Here is a 27,354-nt window from a genome sequence, read left to right as displayed (position 1 = left end):
GGCACACAAGTGTAAGCCTCTGTGCTTTGAATTTGTAGCTACTGTACGTGGGGCCTCCCTCTCACTGGCCTGACACCATGGCAGGGACTTGTGGTTTGCTAGGCTGTGTGGGCTGGCTGGAAGGAAGGTGCAGTAGGTTGTGTATCATGATAGGGGGCCTTGGAGCTGCTCCATAGCCAGCCAGGTGGATGAAGCATCTGAAGCTTCTGAAAGTTCCCAACCTGCTGGGTAGAGTGTACCTGGAAAATTTTATCCACTATCCTTTCTCCTGAGCAGCAAGCTTTGTGCAATCCTTGCCCCTTTAGCAGCCCTCTTGCTGTTAGGAAGCCTCTGAGATTACCTGCCTTACTTTTGTTCCAGAGCAGCCAGATGTGGATACCTTTTTTCCACAAGTGGCTGGAATCTCTGTCTCCCCAAGTATTTTGCCTGTCTTAGCTTTCCAACCCCACAAAACTCCAGAGCACCATGCAATGTAGGTTCATGCTCCCAAAACAGATCTCCACGCCTGGGTGTTCAGTAGTCCTAGGCTTCCACACCCTCCCCACTCCATTTCTCTTGCTCCCACCAGTGAGCTGGGGTGTGGGAAGGGCTTGGGTCCCACTGGATCCCAGCTTTGGTACGTTACCCTTTTCCATGAGGTCTGCTCTTTTCTCCACGTGTATGCCGTCTGGCACAGCCTTCTTTCCAGTTGCTCTTTTATGATTACTTGTATTAACTATATTTTCATATTATATGTGGTTTGGGGAGGAGGTCTCTGTCTCACCTCTCACACTGCCATCTTTAATCCCATTACTTGTTTATTTTTTTATGAGAAATGTCCTTTTGTCTTTTAGACTAGTAATTGTTTTGTTTCTTTAAACATATCAGTCTCTTCAATCATACATAAAACAAAAAGTGGTTACACACTTGGTACAATAATGCCACATTTACAATTGCCTGTTTATTCTTATCTTTACTGAGATCTTTACTTCTCCATATGGTTTTGACTTACTGTCTATTTCTTCTTTCATCTTACCTTGCAGGGACACCCTTGAGCATTTCTTCCAAACAAGGTCTAGTGTAAATGAACTCCCTGGCTTTTTTTTTTTTTAGCTAAGAATGTCTTAATTACTCCTTCACTTTTGAAGAACAGTTTTACTGGATAAAGAATTCTTGATCTACAGTTTTTTCTTTTAGCCCTTTGAACACATTGGCCTACTGTCTTCTGGCCTCCAAACTTTCTGATGAGAAAAGTGAGCATCTTACTGAGGGTCATGGTTTGGCTCTCTCATTGCTCTCAATATTATCTCTTTGTCTTTGTCTTTCAAATTTTGATGATGAAGTGTCTTGGTCTATGTGTCTTTTTGAATTCATCCTACTTGAAATTTCTTTTGCATCATGAATATTTATATTCATGTCTTTCATCATATTTGGGAACCTTTCAGCCATTCAGATATTCTCTTCCTCTTTTCTTGCTTCCTTTTCCTAGTCAGAAAGAAGACACTTGGCTGTTGTTCCCATTGTCCCTTAGGCTTTGTTCAGTTTATTTCAATCATTTTTCCTTTCTGTTTCTCAGACTCTGTAATAATATCCATTGTTTTCAAGTTCACTAATTCTTTCTTCTACATGCTCAAATCTGCTTTTACATTCATGTAGTGAAAATTTCGCTGCAGTTATTGCACTTGTCAGCTTCAGAATTTGTATTTGAGTTCTTTTTAGGTTTTCTGTCTCTTTATTGATATTTACATATTTTTTCCATATGTCATTTTCTTGACACTCTCCACATCTTCCTTTAGTTCTTTGAACATTTTTAAGGCAATTGTTTTATAAGTCCATTTTAGTATATCTTCCATCAGGTGTTTTTCAGGAGCAATTTCAGTTGATTTATTTTTTCTTTTGACCCATACTTTCCTATTTGTTTGTCTTCTGATTGTTTGTTTAAACTAGACATTTGGCTCTAATAATGTAACTCTCAGTTCAGAAACTGCTCTTCCTAGGGTTTGCTGGTTATTGTTTCTAGTTTTTGATAATTATAGACTATTTCTCTGCCAAGGATCAGTCTTAGGTGGAAACTTAAGATCTCAGGTCTTTTCTGGGCCTTTCCCTGGGCACGTGTGGTCACTTTCTAATTTTCCCCATATATGCAGTTGTTTTTTAATGTCCTTAAGCGCCTGGCTCCCAGAAAGGGAAAAAGAAAAATGAAGGAGAGAAAGAAAGGGTGCCAGCCCTAGAGGTCCCTTCAGCCAGAGGATGAGGGGCTTGCTACAGTTGGGGCTGGCACAGCAGCAGTGGCTGCCTGCTGTTTTTTGTTTGCCTCCGTGTGATCAGAAGCAGCAGCCAGAGCACAGATCCTCAGTATTTGGAGTACAGTGTCCTTTTTGCCTACTGGCTTCTGTAAGCTGCTCTGTTCAGGCTTCTGCAGGAACATGCACAGCTGCCTGCAGTGGATCTGGGAGGTGAAGAAGAGTAGCCCCTACTGTGTTAATAGCCAAAAATTGGCTGAACTTAGCTGCAGTTTACCATCCAAATTTTCTGTACTCTCCAGACTTCCAAATTGTCTCATCAGATAGATCTGCCAGCACAGTTGTTACCTAGATGAAGAGACAGTTTCCTGGTGTTTTCTACTCCTGCCATCTTCCCAGAATCCTAAGATTTTTTTTATTTTTAAAATATTTAAGTCATCACCAATAGGGTAAAAATGCTTATTTTATATAAATATATATATTTCAGTGTATTTTCTGGCTGTGCCAAAGGAACAGTTTCTGTTTTTAAAAAAATTTCTAATTGTTGTAAACCAATGCTTTTTTTTTTTAAAGGTCCTCTGAACAAGCATTTGTTATCAAGGCACTGTCAGGTTGCTACATACATTTCTGAATATTCTGAGTTTTGTTACTATCTTGTGACAGAGAAGTAACAAAATGTTTATGCTATCATCTGTCCTTGGTCCACGCTTTGAATAACTGTGGCCTTAGGTCCTTTTTTTTTTTTTTTCTGGTATCATTAATCCACAATTACATGAGGAACATTATGTTTACTAGACTCCCCCCTTCACCAAATTCCCCCACTACCCCATTAGTCACTGTCCATCAGCATAGTAAGATGCTGTAAAATCACTACTTGTCATCTCTGTGTTGCGCCAGCCCTCCCCGTGCCCCACACACACATTATACATGCTAATCATAAGGCCCTCTTTCTTCCTTCCCCCCCTTCTCCCTCCCTTCCCACCCATCCTCTCCAGTCCCTTTCCCTTTGGTAACTGTTAGTTCATTCTTGGGTTCTGTGATTCAACTGCTGTTTTGTTCCTTCAGTTTTTCTTTGTTCTTATACTCCACATATGAGTGAAATCATTTAGTACTTGTCTTTCTCCACCTGGCTTATTTCACTGAGCATAATACCCTCTAGCTCCATCCATATTGTTGTAAATGGTAGGATTTGTTTTCTTCTTATGGCTGAATAATATTCCATTGTGTATATGTACCACATCTTCTTTATTCATTCATCTACTGATGGACATTTAGGTTGCTTCCATTTCTTGGCTATTGTAAATAGTACTTCGATAAACGTAGGGGTGCATCTGTCTTTTTCAAACTGGGCTGCTGCATTCTTAAGGTAAATTCCTAGAAGTGGAATTCCTGAGTCAAATGTATTTCTATTGAGCTTTTTGAGGAACCTCCATACTGCTTTCTACAGTGGTTGAACTGACCTTAGGTCTTTTAAGTATGCTTGTGTTACTGCATACAACTGGTTTAGACATCTCAGAAGGGATACTCCCTTCTTTTCAGTCTGTTAATTTTCTTTCAGTGTCTGAATCTAATAAAATATGGGAAAGTGAGATATTTCCTTTCATTTCAAAATTTCTAAGGGATTTAACTGAGTCTTATTTTAGCATTCAATGGCATCAGTTTGAAGGAACATTATAAATCTCTGAAAAACAATAATATCCTAAAACTACTTAGAGGTAATGGCTACACAACAAATGTGAATGTACTAAATGCCAGTGACTTGTATACTCTAAAATGGTTAATTTTGTTATGTGAATTTCACCTCAAAAAGAAATACTGGGGTTGGGGGCAATGGGAATGGGAAAAGTAGGGGAAGAAGATTAAAAGGTACAAACTTAGAGTTATAAATAAAGAGGATACAATATACAGCATAGTGAATATAGTTAATATGTAACAACTTTGGTGAAAGATGGTAACTAGAAATATGGTGATCACTAGTATAGTGTATATAAATGTTGGATCACTGTTGCACATCTGAAACTAATATGTTGTATGTCAGATACACTTAAATTTAAAAAATAATGAAACCAAAAAAGTCACAAAGAATTTAAAAAGTCATATACTGTAATTATACATGTAAAACACCCACAGAATAAACCCTCTCCTTATTTAGTTTTCTTTAGATTCTATCAACCAAGCATGCATTCCAAATTGTCTAATTGTGCCCATTTTTTAACTTTATATATACTATCTTGTATGCAACTTTTCTCATTTAGCACTGTAAGATTAATCTATTATGCGGCTAGTAAGTGTTCATTCATTTTCATTGCTGTATAGTATTGGGTCCTAAGTTATGTATAAGTTTAACTTCACTAGCTGCTGCCATATGATTTCTCAAAGTGTTTATACCAATTTATGCTCCCACAAGCAGTGCAAGAGAGTCCCTATTTTCTTTATCCTCCTGAATGTTTGGTTTTGTCAATCTTGTCAGTTTTATGTGTATGTATTTGTCCCTGGGTTATTTATTGAAAAGATCACTTGTCTGTAATGCCATCTTTATTATAAATCATATATCAAGATATGGGTTATTCTGTATCTGGACTCCTCCCTATTTTGATTTCTTGATCTATGTGTCTGTGTATTGCCATACAATACTTTCTTGGTAAGTCTGGTGTCCTTTAGAATGAGTATTTGTTCTTCATGTGTATCTTGGCCCTTTATTTTTCCATGTATATTAGAATCAGTTTATCAAGTGAGTAGATATTTGGGAACACCTTGCAATCTACAAATATGTTATATCCCTCTGTTTAAATTTCTTTAATTCTCTTATAACATTTTATAACTTCTTTAGTGGAAGTGTTGTAAGTCTTTCCTTAAATTTTTAGATAGATAGTATCCTTCCAGTTTTATTTAGAAATAATTGACATCACACTGTGTTAGTTTAAGGTATAAAACATGATTTGATATATACATATATATATTGCAGAGAGGTAACCACAATAAGTTTACTTAACATCCATCACATCACATAGCTACAAATTTTCTTGTGGTGAGAACTTTTAAGATTTACTGTCTTGGCATCTTTCAAATATACAATATAGTGTTGTTACCTATAGTCACCATGCTGTAAATTACATCCCCAGAACTTATTTATCTTATAACTTGAGCTTGTACCTTTTAACCCCTTTACTCATTTTGCCCATCCCCCAGCTCTACCCCTGGCAACCACCAATCTGTGTTTGTATCTGTGGATTTGATTTTTTTTACATTCTACATATAATTGAGATAGAGCATTTGTGTGACTTATTTCATTGAGCATAATGTCTAGATGGTTGATATTTTTGATGCTGTTGTAAATGATATTGACCAAGAGAAGTAGAACTGAAATAAAATGAAAGCGTTTATTTGGGGTCTCAGATTGCAATTTGGGGAAAACAGATTTGGGTAGCAACGCAGATTATGTCCCACTAGGGAATAAAAGTGTTTTTTTCTTTCTAAGACAAAATAGAATGCTTGTATGTATTGTTTCCAAAGAATTTTGATTGGTGTTGGCAACAGAAAATTAATCTTGGTTGAACATAATTGGTTGCAAAGACTATCACTAAGCAGAAGTCCATTACTAAAAGCAGGTTGCAGGTGTCCCTGAAGAGTCCCTATGGATATTTGCAGTTTGACGGAGTTTTAAAGTTCCTCATCATCCACCTGATGAGGACATGCATAAGGTCCACCTCCTTAATGGCTTCCCAGTGCCGTTTTAAAGCCCCTTGACACAAGTAATTCCATTTTATTTCACTTTTCACTTTGGTATCCTTTAAAAAATTTTTGTTGTTGTTGATTGTAGAAATCCAGTTGACTTGTGTTTATTGACCTGTAGCCAGCATCTTCACTAACTTTTATTTCCAATTTTATTTGTAGAGTCTTGGGGTTTTTAAATATTTTCACACTCATGGTGGGTGAATAATGATAGATTTATTACTTTCCAGTCTTAAGCATTTTGTTTCTTTTCCTTGACATACTACACTGACTTGCCTTTACAGTAAAATGTTAAGTAGACATAATGAGAGTGATCATCCTATTCTTATCCCCATCCAAAGGGAATGTTACAGCATGTCACCCATAAGTGTGATGGTTGCTTTAGGGTTTTTCTTTTGGTGGGTATCTTTATCAGGCTGTTTATTTCTAATCATTACTAAAAGAATTTCTTTTATTATGAACTGACATTAGATTTCAGCATTTATTAATGTAATATGTAATATTTTGCCTTTCTTTTTTAATGTGATGAATTACAGTGATTTTCTGAATATTAATTCATCCTGCCTTACATTACTGGAATAAATCCAATTTTATCATGATGTATTACCTCTTTTATATATTGGTGGATTTGTTTTGCTAGTATTTTGTTTAGGCTTTTTCTTTCTACATTAATGAGTCAAGATAGCCTTTTTCTTTCTTACATATTTTTCCTCATATGTATGCGTCAACAAAAGTAACTGGGAGAAGTGGTCCCTAAGTCTTGGTCAAGTCTCTGGAATATCCTGCATGAGTGTCTTTATTTCTTAAATGTTTGGTAGATTTCATTAGTAAAACTCTCTGAGCCTGAAGTTTGGGGGAGGAAGGTTGTAGTTCTGGATTCAGTTTCTTTAAACTAAACTATTGCAAAACTATATGTACTTTCTGTGTCTTCTTTGGTCAGTTTTGTTGACATAATTTTAAATTTGTCAATTTTATCTAAATTTTCAAATTTGTTCCAAATCTTTTATCTGTAGTGTCTGTAGTGATCTCCTATTCATGACATTATTTGCATTTTCATTTTGTTTTCTTGATTAATCTTACCAGTATACTTCAATTTTGTAGGTCTTTTCAAAGAACCAATTTTTGGCTTTTTTAAACTTCTTAGGGTGGTGGCTTAGCTCATTTATATTCAGCCTATGTATACACATATAAATGTATGCAGAGCAATACATTTCCTCCTAACCATGATTTTAGGAACATTCACAAGTATGTTTCACATGATATTTTCACTGTTATTTGGGTCAAGATACTTTATTTCCATTGTAATTTTTCATCTTCTACCCATGGCTATTCAGAAATATATTCTTTAATTTCTAAATTGTGGGATTTTCTAATTCTTGTTTTGTTATGATTTCTAGCTTAATTTTACCACAGTCAGAGAGCCTATCCTGTATACTTTCAGTCCTTGGAAACTAAATAACACTTGCTTTTATGGTATGACACATATGGTCAATTTTTATAAATATTTCATATATAGTAGAAAGTAATGTATACTGCATTTGAAGTACAGTGTTTTTTCTATTCACTAGTTCAGATGTTGGTATCATTTTGTTTAATTTAAGCAGTTTGGTAAATCTCCCAGTATGAGTGTAGATGTGTCTCTCTTCCCTCTTAGTTCTGTCAGTGTTTCCTTGACATATTTTGAGGCTGTGTTACTATGTACATATAGACTTAAATTATATTTTCCTAGCAGATTGAATCAGCTATCAGTATGCATTTTTTCTCTAATAATACTTTTTGCCTTGAAATCTTCTTGGATAACAGTAATACCATACTTTCATATGAATAATGTGCATAGGCCACCTTAGGAATCATGAGAGTTAGCATTTTCATAAAATATCTTTTCTTTATTATTTCTGTGTCTTTGTATTATAAGTGATCTTTTATAAATGGCATTATAGTTATTTTTTTAAATAGTCTGTATTTTAATTGAAAAGGTTAGCTCTTACAAGTAATTACCAAAATGCTTGCTTTTGAATCTACCATTTTTATTTGATCTTTTATTTGTTCCTTTTTTTCTTTTTAATTTATTCAAAGTATTTGTCATTTTTTACTCCCGTTAAGTTGGCATTCATGTAGTCTTTTACTGTTCTCTGAGTGATTTTTTTCTTTTAGAGATTAGAACATGCATAGTTGACATACTGGTGTGCAATGACAATTTGCATTTTTTAACCCTTTCTTAGACAGTGCATGAATCTTAGAACACTGAAATTCCGTTTTGAATCTCAGAACACTTAAATTCTATTTTCCCTCTTCAAGTGCACCTGCCTTTGCTGTTACATATGTTAAACCTATCAATACGTTTTATTTTGTGTATTCTGTGTTCATTTAGATTTTCTAAATCACTTATCCTTTCTTTTAATCTTCAACTCAGGGCTTCCATCTGGAATCATTTTTCATGTGAGGAAGTTCCTTTAATATTTCCTCTACTGCACATCTGCTGGTGATAAATTACCTCATTTTTACCTGCAAATATATTTGTTGGATATACTTGAAGGATATTTTTCCTGCATATGATATTCTAGGTTGGCAGTTTCTTTCCTTTTTTTTTTCTTTGGTATCGTTAATGTACAATTATTTGAACAACATTATGGTTACTAGACTCCCCCTATTAGGCAGTTTCTCTCTGAGCGCTTTCAAGCATTGTTCACTATCCCATCATTTCTGTTGAGAAGTTAGCTATCAGTCTTACTATTATCTTGAAAAGTCATTTCCACTCTTCTTTGTTTTTATTTGTTTTCAGTTTTACTATGACAAGACTATGCATGGGTTCTTTTTATTTATCCTGCTTGGTTTTCATAGGCTTTGATTGTGTGGTCTTCGTTCAGTTTTAAAAAATTGTCAACCATTACTTCATCAAATATTGTTTCTACCTCATTCTTTCCCTCTTTTCTGGCACTCTTAATTATGTGCATATTAATCCTTCTCACAATATTCTCTGTCACTTTCCTTCTTTTATGTATTTGCTATTCTTTTGTCTCTTCATTGTAGATCTTTTCTTCCAAGCTACCTACCTTCAGTTAACTTGTATCTTGTTATGTGTAACTTGCTGTTAAATCCGTCTTTGAATTGTCAATTTCTCCAGTTCTTTGTTGAAATTATCAGTCTTTTCTTTTATTACCCCAAGCAATAACCAGAGTTTATTGCAGTCTGTAGTTCCTTTTGGTCTATTTCTGTTGTCTCTTATTTCTGTTGGTTTTCATTCTATTCTCTTGAATGATATTTATACCTGTTAGGTTTTTTTTTTAAACAATACATTTTATTTGGAGTACAAGATGTTATCTTTCTCCAGATTGTTTTTTTACCTCCAGATAATTGCATTACTTTGGTCCATTGTCTGAGTCACTAGCAGTCTGTTATTTCAGTCCAGGTTAAAGATTTATTCAAAGATGCATTGCTTTTCCCTGGGGATTCTGCTATAGTTCTGCCTCTACTCCTACGATATGCTCCCAGGAGTAAAGCAGCCTTAAATGTGAAACTGTCACATCTCAGGATCTCTCTAGGCTGTCTTAGATCCTGCCAAGTTATTTTTCACTTTTGCTTGTTATCTCTCAAATATCTTCAGGCAAATGTCTTTTTAAAATATGGTTGTCTTCATCAGGAAGGATTTGCCTGTCATTTGGAAGCAGGAGTCTTGTTTCATTCTTACTGTAACTTTATTAGGAATTACCCTCTTGGAGAAAATATGGCTTAGAGAAAGGTTAAATAATTTCCTTGAAGGTTACATGTATGTTACAGTATTGGGATTTCAATACAGATATTGTTCAAAGTCTTTGTTCTTTTTACTACATTATGCCAGTATTTTGGAATATGAATGATAGGCAAAAGCCATCTTAAGAGATCATGAGCCACATTGTACATATCAGGCAAGGTATACTATAGAATGTCATTCGTGTTTTCATTGTCATTATGTATGACCAAAACAGGCTAGTAAGTAAATGTACCTCTTACTAGGTACTGAGCTCTTCACTGATAATTAAATCACAGTAAATGCCTTATATATGTTAAGTTAAATATTTAGAATAGTGCTTGAATGGAAAACAGCAATATTTTAAAAATCAGGATATACTGTAATTTTGAAATATAAAACAGTTGGAAATTTATAATTAGAAATAAAGCACAGTTCACTTGACATAAAATTCTTTTTTGTGTTTACTACTTTATCAAATTTATGTCCCTCTTCTTTCAACTTTTGCCATCCAGAGCTTGGTTTCTGGATGTTTTGTGAAAGAATGTCCAGGTAAGGACCTGGGGAATTAAGCCCAGTTTTGCAGAAAGTATTCATGGTATGAAGGCAAATGTAATAGTAATTCTCTTTTTACTCATTTACTTTTTGGGGAAGGAACAAAAATGTTGATGCTTTAAATTTCTGGCCCATTTTATTTAAAACTTGTCAGTAATATCTCTTTCTTTCTAATTTAGGGATAAAGCAGTTCCTAACAAAGTGGGGATATATTGTATCCAGTTTGGTTTTATGATGGATAAAACAAATATTCTTAACAGTGAACAGGTTTGCATACTCTTTTTATGTGTCACAGTTAGCATCACGTTTTCTTGTTTAGGAATGAAATGTTTTGTTTAAAAGTGAGTCAATAATTAGATGCAAAGTATGAATAATGCAATTTTAAGGAATATTAAAATAAAATACATTTAAATTAGTTTGGTTAATATGACCTGATACAGAAGTTACTTTTCCATTTCTCTTTATATCAAAGACTCAATTAGGAAGCATTTTAGTGTATATTACAGTAAAGTTGCTCCTATCAACCATACATGAAAAAATTGCAGTTAATAGCATTTCAGGTACTAGAATTCTGGATAGTGAAGTTTAAGGTAGTTTTAACATATATCATCTCCATTCAATATTGTTAATGTACTAAATTTTTTTAAATTGCCTCTATTTTTTAATGTCTCTAAAATTGTTCTTAGATGGTTTTTAACATTCAAAAATTCATCTCTGATAGATGTTTTATTCTGAGTTTTAAAAAATTGACTAGATTTAAAGAGATTAATGGAAAAACCTTTTAGAAGGTAACATTTCATTTAATATATTCTATCATTGTTTCTTCTCTTACACTTAAGCACTGAACTGTCAGTGCATTGTTAATCAGAATGCTTCCTTTGTTTTGTAAGATTATAGTTGATGTTCTGCCTAATCAACCTGTGAAGTTAATTCCTAAATATCAGCCGGCTACACCAGCTGTTTCAAATGTCCGCTCAGTTGCCAGTAGGACCTTGGTCAGAGATCTACATCTTAATATCACGGTAATGTTTATTTACTTCCAAAATGACAAAGGGTAACAAAAGTTATTTCTAGTTTTGGGGTGCAAAATAATTATTATAGAATCAGATCTTGATTATATATATTTTAAGGTTATTGGAAAATTTGTGCAGATCAGTGAAATATTTACAAAAGTGTATTTGAATACAAATAAAGAATGCATAACATACACAAAACATACCAAATACACTAAGTAGAACTGACTCAAAAATGGAGAAATCTGCCTGTGTTTCCTAGTACATTCCTTAATCCCCTTCTTCATGTATGTATTCTGAATATGTGTGAAGTATATTGATTTCTCAGTGTCCATTTCACTGATAGGACAGAGGGAGGTCATTAAGTAATTATTTTTATGAGATCTGCTCTGATGACTGATCATAGCTCCTCAGAGCTTCTGAATACCTGGAGAGTACTCTGTATAGAGCTGCTGAGAATATAAACAGAAACATGGAAAGCACAATAGTGGAACTTCACCTTTATGGAAAATTTTGCTGGTGAAGGCTACTTCACTCCCGTCAGCTTGCTTACTTTGGACAAGTGAGTCATTCTTCTCTTCCCAGATCAGTAGATGCTAAAAAAGTACCTAACAAGCTGAATTTTTTAAATGGGAGTCCTTTTAATATAGAAAGTTTGGAGCCATTATTTTAGATGGAAAGCCTCTGATTCTTTTATGATTTCTGGGATTATTTTCAGTCTTTAGAGCTCTGAGACAGAAATTCTGAGAATAGAATTCTGTTTGGAGTAGAAGGATTAGGGTAATTTAATATTTGAGTTTTTTCCTAAATATTTGTCATATTTCTGATTTGCACACATCTTTCTCTGTGTTTAATCTTCCTACCAGTACTTCTAATTAGTTATTCTCCATTGTTTACATGAAGGATGAATACAACAATCAAACTGGAATAGATTTGGTTGGTATTGTAAGAGCTACCATTAAAGGTCCTAATGAAGAAGATACTGATACACCACTCTTTACTGGGAAAGTTAGAACACTTGAATTTCCCTTTGTCAAAGGTTCAGCTGAAATCACGGTAATTTTTATGGTTTTTGGTAGATAAGCTTTCTGTATTTAATAGTTTAAAACACAATATTATATAATACATGTTCTTTAGTACATATAGCTATGAAGATGTTCTAATTACATTAAAGTCAACTGAAATATTTTGTGATTTTGCTCTAATCTATTACAGATTGAACCCAGAAACATTATTATTACTAACAAGATCTTTTTCCATATGAATAACTGTTTTCTCTGATTCTAGTGATTTTAGCTTCAGTGATAATATATTCATATTTCTTTGAAAGGCTACCATTCTTTGGATAGAAACAGAATAAAACATAGCCCAGGTAAAATGTACATATTTAGAAAAATTTAATAAAACAGCTTATCTTTTTTACTCTTTTTTCCCCCAAAATGGAAATAGGTTTTTATTTGTATAAAAAAAAATGACACGGTACAAAAACTTCAAAAATAGTGTATTATCACCCTCCAGAGATAGTGATGATAAGTAATTTAGTTTGTACCTTCCAGACTTTTACATATACACACTAAACACTGCACAGATAACCTTGTGTGTATATATATATATATGATTTATACATGGTGGGAGGGGGGGAGGGGGAATAAAATTTCATAAAGAGAACTCTGCTTTTATAAAAAAAATCTTACTTAACACATCTTTGATATATTTCTTTTATCAGTAAATGTAAATCTGCATCATTATATTGATGAACATAATTTTTTAGATCCTGAATTCCTTTTTAGTTTCTTAACAAAGCTTTCTTATTAACAGTGCTTCCGTCTGTTTTCTTCTGTGTATATCCTTTTGCATACATCTGATTACTTCCTTAAAAAATTGCTAGAAGTAGAATTGGAAATAGGATATGTACACTTTAAGCCTTGTGGTAGTTACTGCCAATTGCTCTTCAGTTTATATTCCCACTAGAAATGTTGTGTATATCCTCATAATACTACCAACCTTGAATACAGACTTAGAATTCTAACCAAGTTTCCTATATTAAAAAAAATAATGTGTCACTAGTAAGGCTGAACAGTTCTCATGTTTTGGTCTTTGTGGAGAGCCCCTTGGTGCCTTTTCTTTTGAAATGTTCATCATTTTCTTCTTAATTTTATATCTAAGATACTAATTTTTTTCATATATAAGTACTTTTTTGTTTATATGGGGGTGATAAGGAAAATTATAAGCACAGTACCTGCTCTTTTCTTATTCCTTTAAACTTTGGTTTGTCTGGATTTTATTTTTACCTTTTTTCTAATACATTAACTATATTTCTTATATTATTTATTAAATAATTGTTCATGTACCAGATAAATTTGAAATGTCACCTTTTCTTACATTTTTCTGTTGTCAGTCTTCTAACCCATTGCTAATACCACATTGTTTTAATTATGCCAGGCTTACAGTCAAGGCACTGCCAGCTTGCACCTGACCTATAGTAGATGTGTTTCGTGTTCTGGCAGCAATACAGCTTTATGGCGTTGTCATTTTAAGTAGTTTCCAACATTTAAAGTTCTGGAGTTTTTACATAAAGACCTACATTTCTGGTTTAGTTGGAGAATTTTAAAGTCTTGGCAATAGTAGACTAAGATGCTCTTAACAGCAGCAGGATTTTCCAGTCAGTGGTATCCATGCCACTTCTTTCCATCACTTCACATGGAGGACAAGTGTTAGTTGCTACTTAAATTTGCACTTACTCCTTTATTGTAGTAGAGAGTAAAATGAAATTTTCCTGTACCCTAACAAAAATCAGGTAATGAAAGCCACATGTTGAAAAACAAGGGTGTAGACATGTTGAACATGCAAAGTAGGTTTATATTGGAAGAATACACCTACCACATTTTACCTCTTTCATAGGTTCTTTTGTAGGTGTTTGAAATTGCTAACCCCACTGTCTATATTACGTAGGTTAAGACAGTGACTTAAGTAAGCTATTCCCCCACAGCTACATATAGAATCTGAGCTTCATGTCATACATATGAATTTCCACTAGATGTTACTAATACCACACTGAATAAGCAAAAAACTCCCAAGTCCTACTTGACTCCTGACCCAGATACTGATTTAATAGTCTGGTCAGGGCACTCACATCTGATTTGTAACAAGCCAGTGATTCTCATCACTGGGAACATTTAGGAAACACTGGCCCGGAACACAACCAAAAGGTTCCATGTTTGCTTGAAAATAACATGTATTGCTTTTTAAAAAAATTATAGACTAAATTTGTAATTGTTGAAGATTGTTAACTAGGCTATTCAGATTTTCTATTTTTTCCTACGTGATCTAGAAATTTCTGAAAGAGGTGTCTAAGATTCAGTCTGCTACACATTTGTCCATCATATTCCAAATTACCATTTGTAGTTGAATCTAGTTCTGGACTCATCAGTTCTTTTCATTTCTGCTACTCTATGTATCCTTTTCTCTTGATACGCTATCCATCAGATTACAAACTGAGGAAAGTCCTTAAATACCACATAAAGGAAAAGATTATATATTTAACTATATAAAAAGTTAAAACTCAAATACCATAAGCATATCTTAAACAGAATTAAAAGAATAGTGGCCATGTGTTGATAATTATGGGTATGTAGAGAATCATTATATGATTGTATAATAAAAAATTTTATGACATTGGGTAGAAATATTACTGTATTGAGTAGCAATGTTTCTATATGTCTAATAGAATATATATATCTATAATAGAGCATTAATATAGTAAACATATTTTTAAATCTCCTAAAGAACTCCCTGCAGATCACTAAAAAGAAAATCTAGTAAAAGAAAAAAATGGCCAAAGAATATAAGCCAGCAGTTAATGGAAGGGAAAGTATAAATGACCAATAAACAAGCATGACCTTAATACTGCAGAGAAATGCTAGTTATTAAAACAATAAAAAACTGCTGTTTTTAATCTTCCTATTAGGAAAAAACAACTTGATTATTAATAGATTTTTGCCAGCATCAGGAAAACTAGATGTTCTTACACTAATGGTGAGAGAATGAATTGATACAGCCTTTTTAAAGGGAAATTTGATACTGCCTACTAAAACTGTTTTACTGAGTCTTATTTCTCACCTATTCTAGAGAACACACAATGAAGTATTGAAAGATATTTTCTTTGCTCTCTTATAAATAATAGCTAAAAAGTTCTAAGCAAACTAAGTGTTCATCACCCTGTGAAATCAAAGTGCATGCTGAAAGCCACTTGCTGAATTATAAAGTGTGTTATTTTTTAAAAGTGGACAGTATTTTATTTTAATGTGTTTCTGTTTGTGTAAATACATTGAAAATAGCTTTTAGAAACTAAGTGGGGTTGCAGATCCATTTAATTGTGGGCTTGTATTCTATATTCTTCAGAAAAAAAGAAATGTTAGCTACAATTTATAATTTTACTCTTTCATGGATTGTTATACAGTGTTCTATCAATTTAGATTTTTTAAAATTATAATTCTCTGTCTTTGAATTGTATTACTGTAGTATGAAAAAACAAAATAGTGTCTTGTTTCCTTTAAAAAATAATTAGACTAAAACAAAACACTTAAGATACACATATTTATATTTGCATTTTTTACTAGTCATATTGCTGTGGTCTTAAAGCATCTGAAGTTTTTGTGTGTGTGTATTAATGAAGGAAATGCAATTTTAAAAATCATTAGAGCTTTTCAGGACCTCCTTTCTGGTCACCTGGGACTAGTGGGTCTACTTCCATAGTAACAGCTGTAACTTAAACTCAGCATTGGGCTTTGGGTATTTCTTTGTGATTGTTTTTGTAACTTTCATGCCATCAGCTCTTTTCCACTGCTTCATCTTAAAGGTTGGAATCAAGATTTTGTATTTGTAGGTCAAGGTATATATAAGTGGCTATGATATGTCTGGTACGAAAGTAAAAATACTTTTTGTAATTTTGCATTTTATATAATTTTTGCATAATCTTTTTGTCGATAAGATCATTTGGCTTTCAAACCATTACCACAGGGTAAGAAGTATTATGTCTCAGGTGTTGCTGATGATGTTATAATGAATGTTTAATCTTAAGGGTTAGTCATGCCTTTAAAAATAACTTTCTGGGAAACAGAGTACATGAGATAGATAATATTTTACAGTGAAAAATACCTTTTTAAATCTTGTTTTTCCTTACTGCTTTTTTCTTTATACAGAGTCTGGTGCTGGCAGAAAATAGTCCTGGAAGAGATAGCACTGAATATGTTATTGTATTTGAGCCTCAGCTGCCAACGTTATCAAGGACACTAAAATCATATGAACTACCATTTATGTTTTATGATGGTAAGTTTCTAGGAAAATAGATGATTGAACTCAAATGTTTGTGTACTTTAGAAACTCTTGTTTTGCTTTCCATTAACATGATGCTTATTAGTTACCTAGTCATGTTATGACATTATTTTGGAAGTCACAATTAAATAAAATTGAAGTAAATTATCTGAAATGTTTGTTCCCTAGATGTTAAGAAGCAGCAACAAATGGCAGCACTTACAAGAGAGAAAGACCAATTATCTAAGAATATTGTAATGTACAAAAGTTTATTTGAAGCCGGCAAACAGCTTCTTAATGAAATGAAGTGTAAGTCATTTTGTATTCAAAGGTAATAAAAAATTATGCTTTGGGGGAATGTAAGGCAGAAAGTTGAGTACAAACACTACCTCCTTTCCTGCAAGTAAACTGCAAGTAAACTGCAAGTAAACTGCAGAACACTGCAGAAAGGTAGTAATGATGGCTTATATTATTTGTCATTTAATCTTAAGATGAAGGATTCCTTTATTGTAAATAAATTTATATCCTGCTTACCTATAATACTTTTAGATTTTTTTATTAGGAATCTAAATCTGTGGAAATTGAAGCATTTTGACATAACAGTAATAATATTTATATCCAACTCCAACTTCTAGCAAAAGATTCTAGATGACAGTATCACTAGGGGGAGTGATACTGTGTACTTTATGTTTGATTCATGGGACTTTATGTATTTTACATAAAATAACTGCATAATGTCACTTTGGTGGTATACAGCCTGTATAGCACACACTGATACAGAAACATGTAACTTACTTTGAATCAATACACAGAATGTTTGCTGTGATTTTAAATAATGTTTATATATTTAAGGCATTTCCTGAGTTGTGATCCATCATCTTTCATTCATCAGATTTTTTTTGCTGTGGTTTTGGCTTTGTGTTAAATAAATAGTTAAAACTTTGATTCCGTTAGCCAACAAGTATGTTTTGCCTACATTACCCACTTTCCTATATTTCTCCAAGGTCAATGATCTTTAGAAGATAACAGGAGTTAAGTAGAGTAATGACATAGCACATAAGTTATAACACTAAGAATTGTTTTTTTTTTTAAGTCTTATTTGGTTCTTAGAACAACCTGTATAAATTACGTATAGTCATGTATGTTAGGAATAAGTAATTTATCTAGTCATAATATCTCTCTTAAACTCATTGATTCTCTTTCCCGTTTTTGTGTATTAGATCTGAAACTTAATTTTAGAGTTTTAGTTTCTAAAAGTTACTTATTTTTCATTTTTAGCAACAATCATTAGAAAGAAAAAAGTGAAAATATTTTTCAAAAACTGTATTTTGGGCATTATTAGAAATCAATGCAGGCTTTTTTGTTTTTATTTTTAGGCCAAGTGGAAGAAGCAAAATTAAAAGAGGCCCAGTTGCGAAATGAACTAAAAACACATAATATTGACATTCCTACCACACAGCAGGTAACAGTTTTCAAGAATATATAAAGGATTTCTTTTTTCATTGAATTCTATATTTTTTTATGATTCATATTTTATGATTATGGCACTATTGTTTTTGGATACCAAGATATATGTTCATTATATGCCCGGCACTTACTAGACATTAAAAGGGGCTAACAAAATGAGAGTGCTCTTTTCAAAGAAATTGCAGTTTGTATTTCTAATGTAATGACACCAATAAGTGAAATAAATAATACACCAACTTGAGAACTGCTTTGAAGAGGCTGTATAAGTTATAACAAGTATATATGGTGGTAAAGAAAATGAAAGATAACAAAAGACAATGGATTTTTCTAAATTTATGTTCTTAGTTTCAAAGAGGAGTCCTATTATAGATTGTGTATTTCTTAACTAAGATCAAAAATATTAATGAGGTGGAAGCTTTATGTACTATAACTGTATTATTTTAAAGTAATGCCAGTTTAGTAACTTTAAGTTCTTAAATTGTCCAAAGTGTTGATATTTCTCTGCTGTCGTTATGGGCTATCTGATACAAGAGTAATTGGCCTTGTAGTTAATTTTTCTTTATAAATTACAGATGCCACACATTGAAGCACTTTTGAAAAGAAAGCTATCAGAACAGGAAGAACTTAGGAAGAAACCGAGAAGATCATGTACTCTTCCAAACTATACTAAAGGTGGTGGAGATGTTTTGGGAAAGGTTTGTGTTTCAACCTTTAAGAGGCAGTACATTTTATATCTTGTTTAAAGGTGTTTTAAAATAACATTATAATAAAAGAGTGTCAGTTTCTTTATACTTCTTAATTTTTCCAATAAATTACTTGCACTCATTACCATGGTAGAGATACGGCAGAATTTAAAACTGAAATGCATAATTAATCCCATATTCTTATTACTATTGAGGTCTGCAGCAGAAATTGTTAACATGTCTTAGTTCAAGCTTTATTGTCTGCTTAGAGATGCTTTCATGTCATATGGCTTTATAGGTAGCCAAGACTTTTGCATGTGACTCAAACTCGGACAACAGAAGAGAAAGAAAGATCAGAATTTTCCTTGTGTCTGAATTAAATATTGCTAGAAAGTGAACTTAGAATAAACAACACAAAAAACTTTATACGTAAAACTTTATACATATCTGCTGCCCAGAATAGTGCCATTCTTCTTTTATTCTTTCCCTCTTTGGTTTTACCTTTTGTCATATGAGCTATATTTTCATTTTTAGCCTACCATTATTCAATCCTGATCATTATCTTTTATAAAAAGTGCTTCTTATAGGAGGTGTCCCTAGCACCTTCTGTGTTTAATGGTGTTAAGGTTGTGGTGTATGTGCATGTGTTTTACTTGTTTAACTTTTCCATTTGATACGCATCTCAGCTTTCTGCTGTTACCTGTTTTTAAATTAAGGAAGTAAAACAGATTCGAAAAAATTAAGAAACATGCTCAAGGTTACACAGCAAAGCAAGCAAGTGGCAGAGTCAGGACTCAACCCCAGGCAGTCTGACTCCAAAGTGTGTACTGTTAATCACTGTTCTTTATGCCTGTGTACATTGTGCTACTTCCACAGCCAGCCTATGAACTTTTTATAGTGCTTCTCTCTTTTTTTTTACATTTATAAGGTATTATTGATATACACTCTAATGAAGGTTTCACATGAAAAACAATGTGGTCACTACATTAACCCTTATTATTGAGTTCCCCCCTATCCCATTGCAGTCACTGTCCATCAGTGTAGTAAGATGCCACAGATTCACTATTTGCCTTCTCTGTGCTACACTGTCTTTCCCATGACCCTGCACACACCATGTGTACTAATCATAATACCCCTCAATCCCCTTCTCCCTCCCTCCCCACCTGTCCTCCCAAACCCCTCCCCTTCGGTAACCACTAGTCCCTTCTTGGACTCTGTGAGTCTGCTGCTGTTTTGTTCCTTTCGTTTTGCTTCATTGTTATACTCCACAAATGTACCTCTCATTTTTGCATGAGGAAACTGAGGTTCACAGAATGTAAATAGCTTGCCAGTGAATAGTAAGGCAGAACTAAGACATAAACCAAGGTCTCTCTGACTTTAAAGTCCATGGTAGTTTCCTTATAAACAGTTTCCAAACATCACAAGCAAATGATACACTGAAAATAGGGGGTAATGGTTATTCTAAAAGTATGAAGCAGTGATTACTACCAAACCATGTTATATTACTATCCAAACCCCAAATATGAAAATTGAGAAAATTAAGCATGTAAATAGGAAAACAAGATGCTGATTTATAGTTTTTTAAATTGTCGCTTCTCAGAACTAATGTATAGAAAGAAGTAGTCTTTATAGAACAAGAAGTCCTAGTATTCTATGCATATAAATATTGATAGCCTGGTTTCAGATATTAATATTCCACATTCAGTGGTTCATTTGACAGAAAGAAATTTTTGCTCAATATGTAAGATTTTAGCCTACAAGTATAAATTTTAGCTGAACAGCTGTATTTTAAAGTCTTCCATCCAAATATTTCTCGTCACATATTTTGAAAATATGGGGGAAAGCTTTGAAATCTCATTTTATATAGTTTCTCCTTTGTCCTCAGAAGTACAGGCCCTCTACTAGCCAGTAAGAGAATATTTCCCACTCCCTGATTAAACTTGTTTCAAATAACTCAGTTAACTTGGATATTGACCTCTCATTACCATAAAAGGGATATGGCAGAATTTAATTGCCTTCCTTAATTCCAAATACCTTGAAATCCCATATATATTCCTTTTTTTAAAGTGGCATTCATCTCCCATCCCTAACTGAGGAAGAATTATAACATTGATGATGGAATTTTCAGGGATTCTGGTTGAAATGAATCCCTCATTTGTGGACTCAAAAAAGCTGAAAAAACCATTTAAAAGCTTGAATGAGCCGAACATTGTATGTGATACACAAGTTAAAAATAGTGAGTTCATGTCTTAGAAGAAATTAGGCTTTTTGGAAAAAACTATGCAGTATATACTTTATAGCACCTAGAAGTTTAAGGAGAAAGTATAATGTTAAGGAGTCTAGTGAGAACTTCAGTCATATCTTCACTTGGAAATAAACACCCCAGTTATGAGATTAGGGTACTTAACAAACAACCACAAAATAGACACTTAACTCTAGCAATTGTGGTCACTAGTAGAATAGGTCGCATAATTTGATCTGCCTCTATTAATCCTTCCTTTGCTAAAAACATTTTTTTCATCTTTTACATATATTAGTTTCTTTACATGTCTGTTTTCTTACCTTTCTTCCACTCCCAGAGAACTGGAATACAGGGGTAGATATTATGATGTTTCTAACAGTGACATACAACAATCTCATTGCTAGGGAATGTTTTTGCTACCAGATCAGGTAAGAATAACAAGCAGATGTGACCAACACAGTGCACTGAATAAGGTTTTGAAATTGACCACAAAGTTTCAACCTTGTTGGACTTGAGCAAGAATGCTGTGACTAAAAATATTTATAAATAGGAGAGTGGTTCCTTATCCTAAGCTCCATAGTGTTCTTATAAGCAGAAGAAATGATTGTTATTTGTGACATTCAGATTCGTTTTCTGAAAGACATACTATAGTATTACAGTACATGCTTTAAAGGTTATGCTATATAACTATTCTATGTTTAATTGTATCTTAAAAAACTCCATTTATGTGTATATTATTTGAATATATCTTATGATTACTTTATCAATGAACACACATCCAATAGGAGAATATTAAATGCAAAAAATGCATCATTAATTAGGTAATAATATTCTAAATATTTTTTTTGCTCATTTGTAAAATTTACTGGACCTTAATTGGTGAAACAGTTTTTCCAAAATTTAACAGCAGGATAGACAGTTTAATATTCAAGCCACTAATACAGCTTGAGAATTTTCTCCTAATTCATGAGTGTTTCAGAAAAGTGTTTTTGCTCTTTGGCCTTTTAAAATATTTAATACCAAATTTTTATTTAAAAGTTTTTACTTGAGTTTTAAAAATGGGTTATAGATTGCACACCTGGCACAAATTGAAGATGATAGAGCTGCTGTGGTTATTTCTTGGCATCTGGCAAGTGACATGGACTGTGTAGTCACCCTGACCACTGACGCTGCACGTCGCATCTATGATGAAACCCAGGGTCGCCAGCAGGTGTTGCCCCTTGATTCTATTTATAAGAAGACTCTTCCAGATTGGAAAAGGTTAGAAAAAAATGGAACTTGTGATTTTTTTCTGAAATAACTGTCCTGTTTTTTATCAACATGCTGAATTTAAAAATGATTTCTCTAAAGGATGCCTAAAACAAACTGAGAAGTGACTCAAATCAGATACATTATTTTTATCTTCATCACAGATGTGCACATTACATTAAGACTGATATTTCAGTGTATTCAATCATATATGCTTGCCACGTTTAATTTGCCAGTTAACTGTAATTTGTATATATGACAGATACACGAACACATGCACAGATATACCAAAAGCAAATTTTTGGCCTTTGGAACATGAACACTGGAAAACTGTCATTGTTATTAACAAAATATGTAACTCCTTTATTTAGAGTAAGGGTATAGTTATGTGTCTTTTATCCTCTTTGTCCTGTGAAAATAAGCTACCATCATTTGGGTGGAGAAGGTCTCTATTGGAACTGCCAATAGCAAAGTTAAAATGTTAAGAGACCATCTAGTTAGGATGTTTCATCTTTATTTTAATATGAATCTGGATTTTTAAATTATTTCCTCATTTGCTTTTCAAGATATATTTTTAGGGAAACCTATCAGGCATTTTTTTCTGAATTTTAAAATACTTTCTGTGTACTATGATTTTGACTCTTTTTTAAAATCTTTAAAAGACTAGAAGGAAATGGAAACAACAAAAAATAAAAAGTAAAATATGTGGCAGGGTATTGACTGATAATTTTCTGATTCCTAAACAAAGTTTTGCAAGTCCTACAACTGGGTAGGAATAGTGACTATAAGAAGAACACAAGCTTAGATTAGGAATCTATTGTGTTACTAAAATAACATTTCATTTCATTTTATAATCTGAAAGCAGATTGAGGAAATAAGTGGAATTTGAATGGAATTGAAGTCACATTTGTCTGCTTCTCGAATCTCCCACTCTGCTACTAGTCACTGCTCCATTTAAATATGGGAAATCCTGTCAGATATAATTACTGTATTGATAAGGGTAATAATTTTTGCTAGAATAACTTCTTTTCAGGAGGGCCTTCTCTTATGTCCAGAATCCCTGAAAACCAAGTTTAAGGATTTTTGATTTAGAGAAAGTATGAATTTGGTATTTAGGGATAACGTTTGCTCTAGAATCTAGCTATCCTCTTTGTTCCTGATATAGTGCCTCTTACTGGAATTGAGTTAACTGGTGCCTAGAGCCACCTCACACCCCAGCACTCCTACTGTCAAGATATGGGGAAAGCTACACTATGTGCACTGGAAAGGCCCTGACACCCCAGTTAACCTCCATCTCTTGAATCCCATTGTTAACCTCTGGGCTTCAGTTGCTCATTCTATGAGGGAAAGATGTCAGGGTAGGTTCCTGAGTTCCCTCCCTCACATGTGTTTTAGCCTTGCACATTGCCCCTTTCCTCACCCATTCTAGGGCCACCCTCCACATGAGGCAGTAGTATCATTGGCATCCTCACTAGGGCCAGCTTTAGAGGCTGCTTTTCTCCTATCGCTATCAAACTAAACAATAGTTTGAGTGGATTTTTCAAACTAATTGAAGGTGGTAATACAGATAAAGCTAAGTAGATATTTTTATATGGTAAATGCTGTTATCATTTTTGAGGGCATACATAGTCATTTAGGAGTATCATTTATGGATGAGGATTTGATTATATCACAGTGATATGCAATCTATTAATATGTGTTTCACAATATATATATTTTCAAATTAAAAAGTTGTATGTGTTTTTATACTTTTTAAAAATTTATTTTCATTCAGACCTCTACCTCATTACCGAAATGGAAAATTGTATTTTAAACCCATTGGAGATCCAATCTTTGCCCGAGATTTGTTAACATTTCCAGATAACATAGAACATTGTGAAACAGGTAAAGGAAATTATGGTGACTTTATTTTCTACAGATGTTACATTTGTGATTCAAATATGTAAATTACTAATTATGGAAATTTATGTTACTTAGTTTGTAACCAATAGTTTTATTAATATTTAATTTTTTTCATGTTGAACAGAAGTGTTGAATAGAATTCTAGTGTTAGAGTTCCTTCTAAGAAAAATTTGCAGTGTGTGTTAGTATTTTAATATGACCGAAGAAGACGTCATCATTTTAAAAATTCATGTATTGAATTTTTTTAGTATTTGGTATGCTGTTAGGAGACACCATTATTTTGGATAATTTGGATGCTGCCAATCATTATAGGAAAGAGGTATGTATTTGAATTCTTTACAGATTTTTTAATTTGTAGCTCTCACTTTAATGTGTATTTTTGAAATATATCATTGTCTGATATATCTGCAATAATTTCATTGTCTGATACATCTGCAAATGACTAAGTAACCTTGTCAGAACCAATTTAAATCCTATAAATTGACAAGCAACATAAAATCAGGTACAATAAATGAATGAATGGGTAAGATGCAAATAAAAATGAGACATATTTTTGGGCTATGCAGTTATCTAAGAATCAGTATCTGTTATGATAATAATACTGAAAAAGAGTACTCTCAGGTAATATTGGTGGAAATGTAATTTGAGGTAGCCCTTGTTTATTAGTTGGTAGGGCTGCTGTAACAAAGGCCCACAGACTGGGTAGCTAACAGTAGAAATTTGTCTCATAGTTCTGGAAGCTAAAAATTCTAATTGAATGTGTGGTCAGGGTTGATTCTTTCTGAGTGCTATGAAGGAAGGACTTGTTCCAGGTCTCTCTCCTTAGTTTATAGGTAGGTGGTCATCTTCATGTCTGTTCACATCTTCACAAATTTATGTCCTTTTCTGATAAAGACACCACTCATTGAATGTGGCCTCATTTTAAGTTGATTGTTTCTATAAAGACCCTATCTTAAGTTAAGGTCACATTCCGAGGAACTGGCAGTTAGGACTTCAGCATAAGAATTTTGAGGAACACAGTTCAAGCCATAACACCTTTGGATGATCAGTTTGTCAATATATGTATGTTTTAGTTATCTGTTGCTACATAACAAACAATACAAAGTAGTGCTTTAAACAGTAACAAAACAAGTTTTTTTACCTGTGGGGAACCTCCAAGCAGTGTTAGCTAGTTGCACTTGGTATTGTGGAAGCTCCAAAATGCCGCATTCACATAGCTGGATTTGTCTCACAGACCCCTACCCCAGCATGCTGTGAGAAAGTGCCATTAAGATTTTTAGAAATCTTTGCCTACCTAAGAGGAGCTAGGAAGCAGTGCCTTAAATTTGAGGTCTTAACAAAGGGACGTCCTTAACTTGATTTCAACTCTGAGGCCACATTTTACTGACTGTGCACTGAATTTGACCTTAGTCCTGAGGCTTTCCATTTCTTTTTTAAGAATATTTTGTTAACTGAACAGACTGGGGTTGAAAAACAGTTTTTCCTACACAATGTATCCTGGGTTAGAAATACTTTCTTGAAATTACTTTTATTGCCTTTATTTTTACTGATTTTCTTGAAATTAATTCCTACTTTAGCTTATCTCCCACTCATGTTGGCTAGTTGATGCTGGCTGCTGGCTAGACACTGTGCTGGGGTTATAGGCTGGCAGACTTGGGTCTCTCCATGTGAGTCTGTCCTTTTGACTGCTTGAGCTTCAAATGATGTCTGGGTTCCAGGAAGGTGTTTTCCAAGCAGTAAAAGCAGAAGCTGCAGGTCTCTCAAGTCCTAGCCTTGGAAAGTACATTTGGTATGTCAAAATCTGGCTAGCCCAGATCTAAGGAGGGTGGGGAAGTGGGAATAGGTTCTCCCTTCTCCATTGAGAAGGAGCAAAGAATTTGCAGCCATCTTTATACCATCACAAGGTATTAGAATAATTTATCTTAGAGACACACACTTCCACAAGTATACAAAGATGTGTATAGGAATATTCATTAGAATATTAAAGAATTTGTAATGGGAAACTTTAGAAACATTCTAAATGTCTGTCCATTTAGGATTGGACATAACTCCATTACAGTAATTTATATAGTAGAACAGTATGTAACAATTAAAAAGAATGTAAAGGATTCCTGTGTCCTAAAGGAAGATGGACAAAATATATTTTGTTGAAAAGTACAAACTTATAATGTATAAAATGATGCCCTTTGAAAAATTAGCTTATGTACTTTAATTTTTAATTATAGTTGATATACAATATTTAATTACAGTTGATATACAATAAGTATAGTTGATATACAATATTACATTGATTTCAGATGTATAATATAGTGATATAATAATTACATACATTGTTGAATGCTCTCCATAATACGTGTGGTTACCATCTGTCATCATACAAAGATACTATAATATTAATGGCTACATTCCTTATGCTGTACTTTTATCCCCATGATTAACTTATTTTATAATTGGAAGTTTTACCTTTTCATCTCCTTAACCTATATGTCCCACCTTTTACCCCCTCCTCTATGACAATCACCAGTCTTTTCTCTGTGTTTATATGTCTCTTTCTATTTTGTTCATTTGTTTCTTAGTTTTTTAGAGTCCCCATATAAGTGAAATCAATAAAGAGAAATTATCTTTCTCTGCTTGTTTTATTTCACTTAGCATAATACCCTCTAAGTCCATCCATGTTGTCACAAATGGCAAGATTTCATTGTTTTTAATGGCTGAGTAATATTCTGTTGTATATATGTACCATATCTTCATCCATTCATCTATCATTGGACACTTGGGTTGCTTCCATAACTTGATTATTATAAATAATGCTGCAGTAAACATAGGAGTGCATATATCTTTTTGAATTGGTGATTTTGGTTTCTTCAGATAAATTCCCACAAGTGGAATTGCTGGGACATAATGATATTTCTACCTCTAGTTTTTTGAGAAGCCTCCATACTGTTTTCCGTAGTGGCTGCACCAGTTTACATTCCCACCAACAGTATATGAGGATTCCCTTTTTTCCAACCTCATCAACACTTGTTGTCTTTTGGATAATAGCCATTCTGACAGGTGTGAGGTGATATATCATTGTGGTTTTGATTTGCATTTCCCTGATGATTAGTGATGTTGAGCATCTTTTTCATGTGTCTGTTAGTCATGTGTATGTCTTTGGAAAAATATCTATTCAGATCCTCTGCCCATTTTTTAATCAGACAATTTGTCTTTTTGGTGTTAACTTGTATGAGTTCTCTGTGTATTTTGGATC

At 33.4% G+C, this 27,354-nt stretch overlaps 1 protein-coding gene across 3 annotated transcripts in view; it reads left to right on the top strand.

Annotated features, from left to right (window-relative positions):
• The window catches only part of SMCHD1 (structural maintenance of chromosomes flexible hinge domain containing 1), a 189,845-nt gene that overhangs the window by 126,307 nt on the left and 36,184 nt on the right, over positions 1-27,354 (top strand). For 2 of the 3 annotated variants that reach the window (XM_073212867.1, XM_037018172.2), the window contains 10 exons: positions 10,416-10,503; positions 11,127-11,258; positions 12,153-12,305; positions 16,451-16,577; positions 16,752-16,871; positions 17,939-18,024; positions 18,602-18,724; positions 22,024-22,214; positions 23,977-24,086; positions 24,353-24,423. In XM_073212867.1, coding sequence (XP_073068968.1) covers positions 10,416-10,503; positions 11,127-11,258; positions 12,153-12,305; positions 16,451-16,577; positions 16,752-16,871; positions 17,939-18,024; positions 18,602-18,724; positions 22,024-22,214; positions 23,977-24,086; positions 24,353-24,423 — 1,201 coding nt within the window. The remainder of the gene's footprint in view (positions 1-10,415; positions 10,504-11,126; positions 11,259-12,152; positions 12,306-16,450; positions 16,578-16,751; positions 16,872-17,938; positions 18,025-18,601; positions 18,725-22,023; positions 22,215-23,976; positions 24,087-24,352; positions 24,424-27,354) is intronic. The other variant, XM_037018179.2, reaches the window with a different exon arrangement.

The sequence above is a fragment of the Manis javanica genome, chromosome 9 (genome assembly GCF_040802235.1).
Source record: "Manis javanica isolate MJ-LG chromosome 9, MJ_LKY, whole genome shotgun sequence".
Classification (NCBI taxonomy): domain Eukaryota; kingdom Metazoa; phylum Chordata; class Mammalia; order Pholidota; family Manidae; genus Manis; species Manis javanica.
Note: the sequence above shows the minus strand (reverse complement) of the source record. Positions and strands in the feature narration are given on the sequence as shown.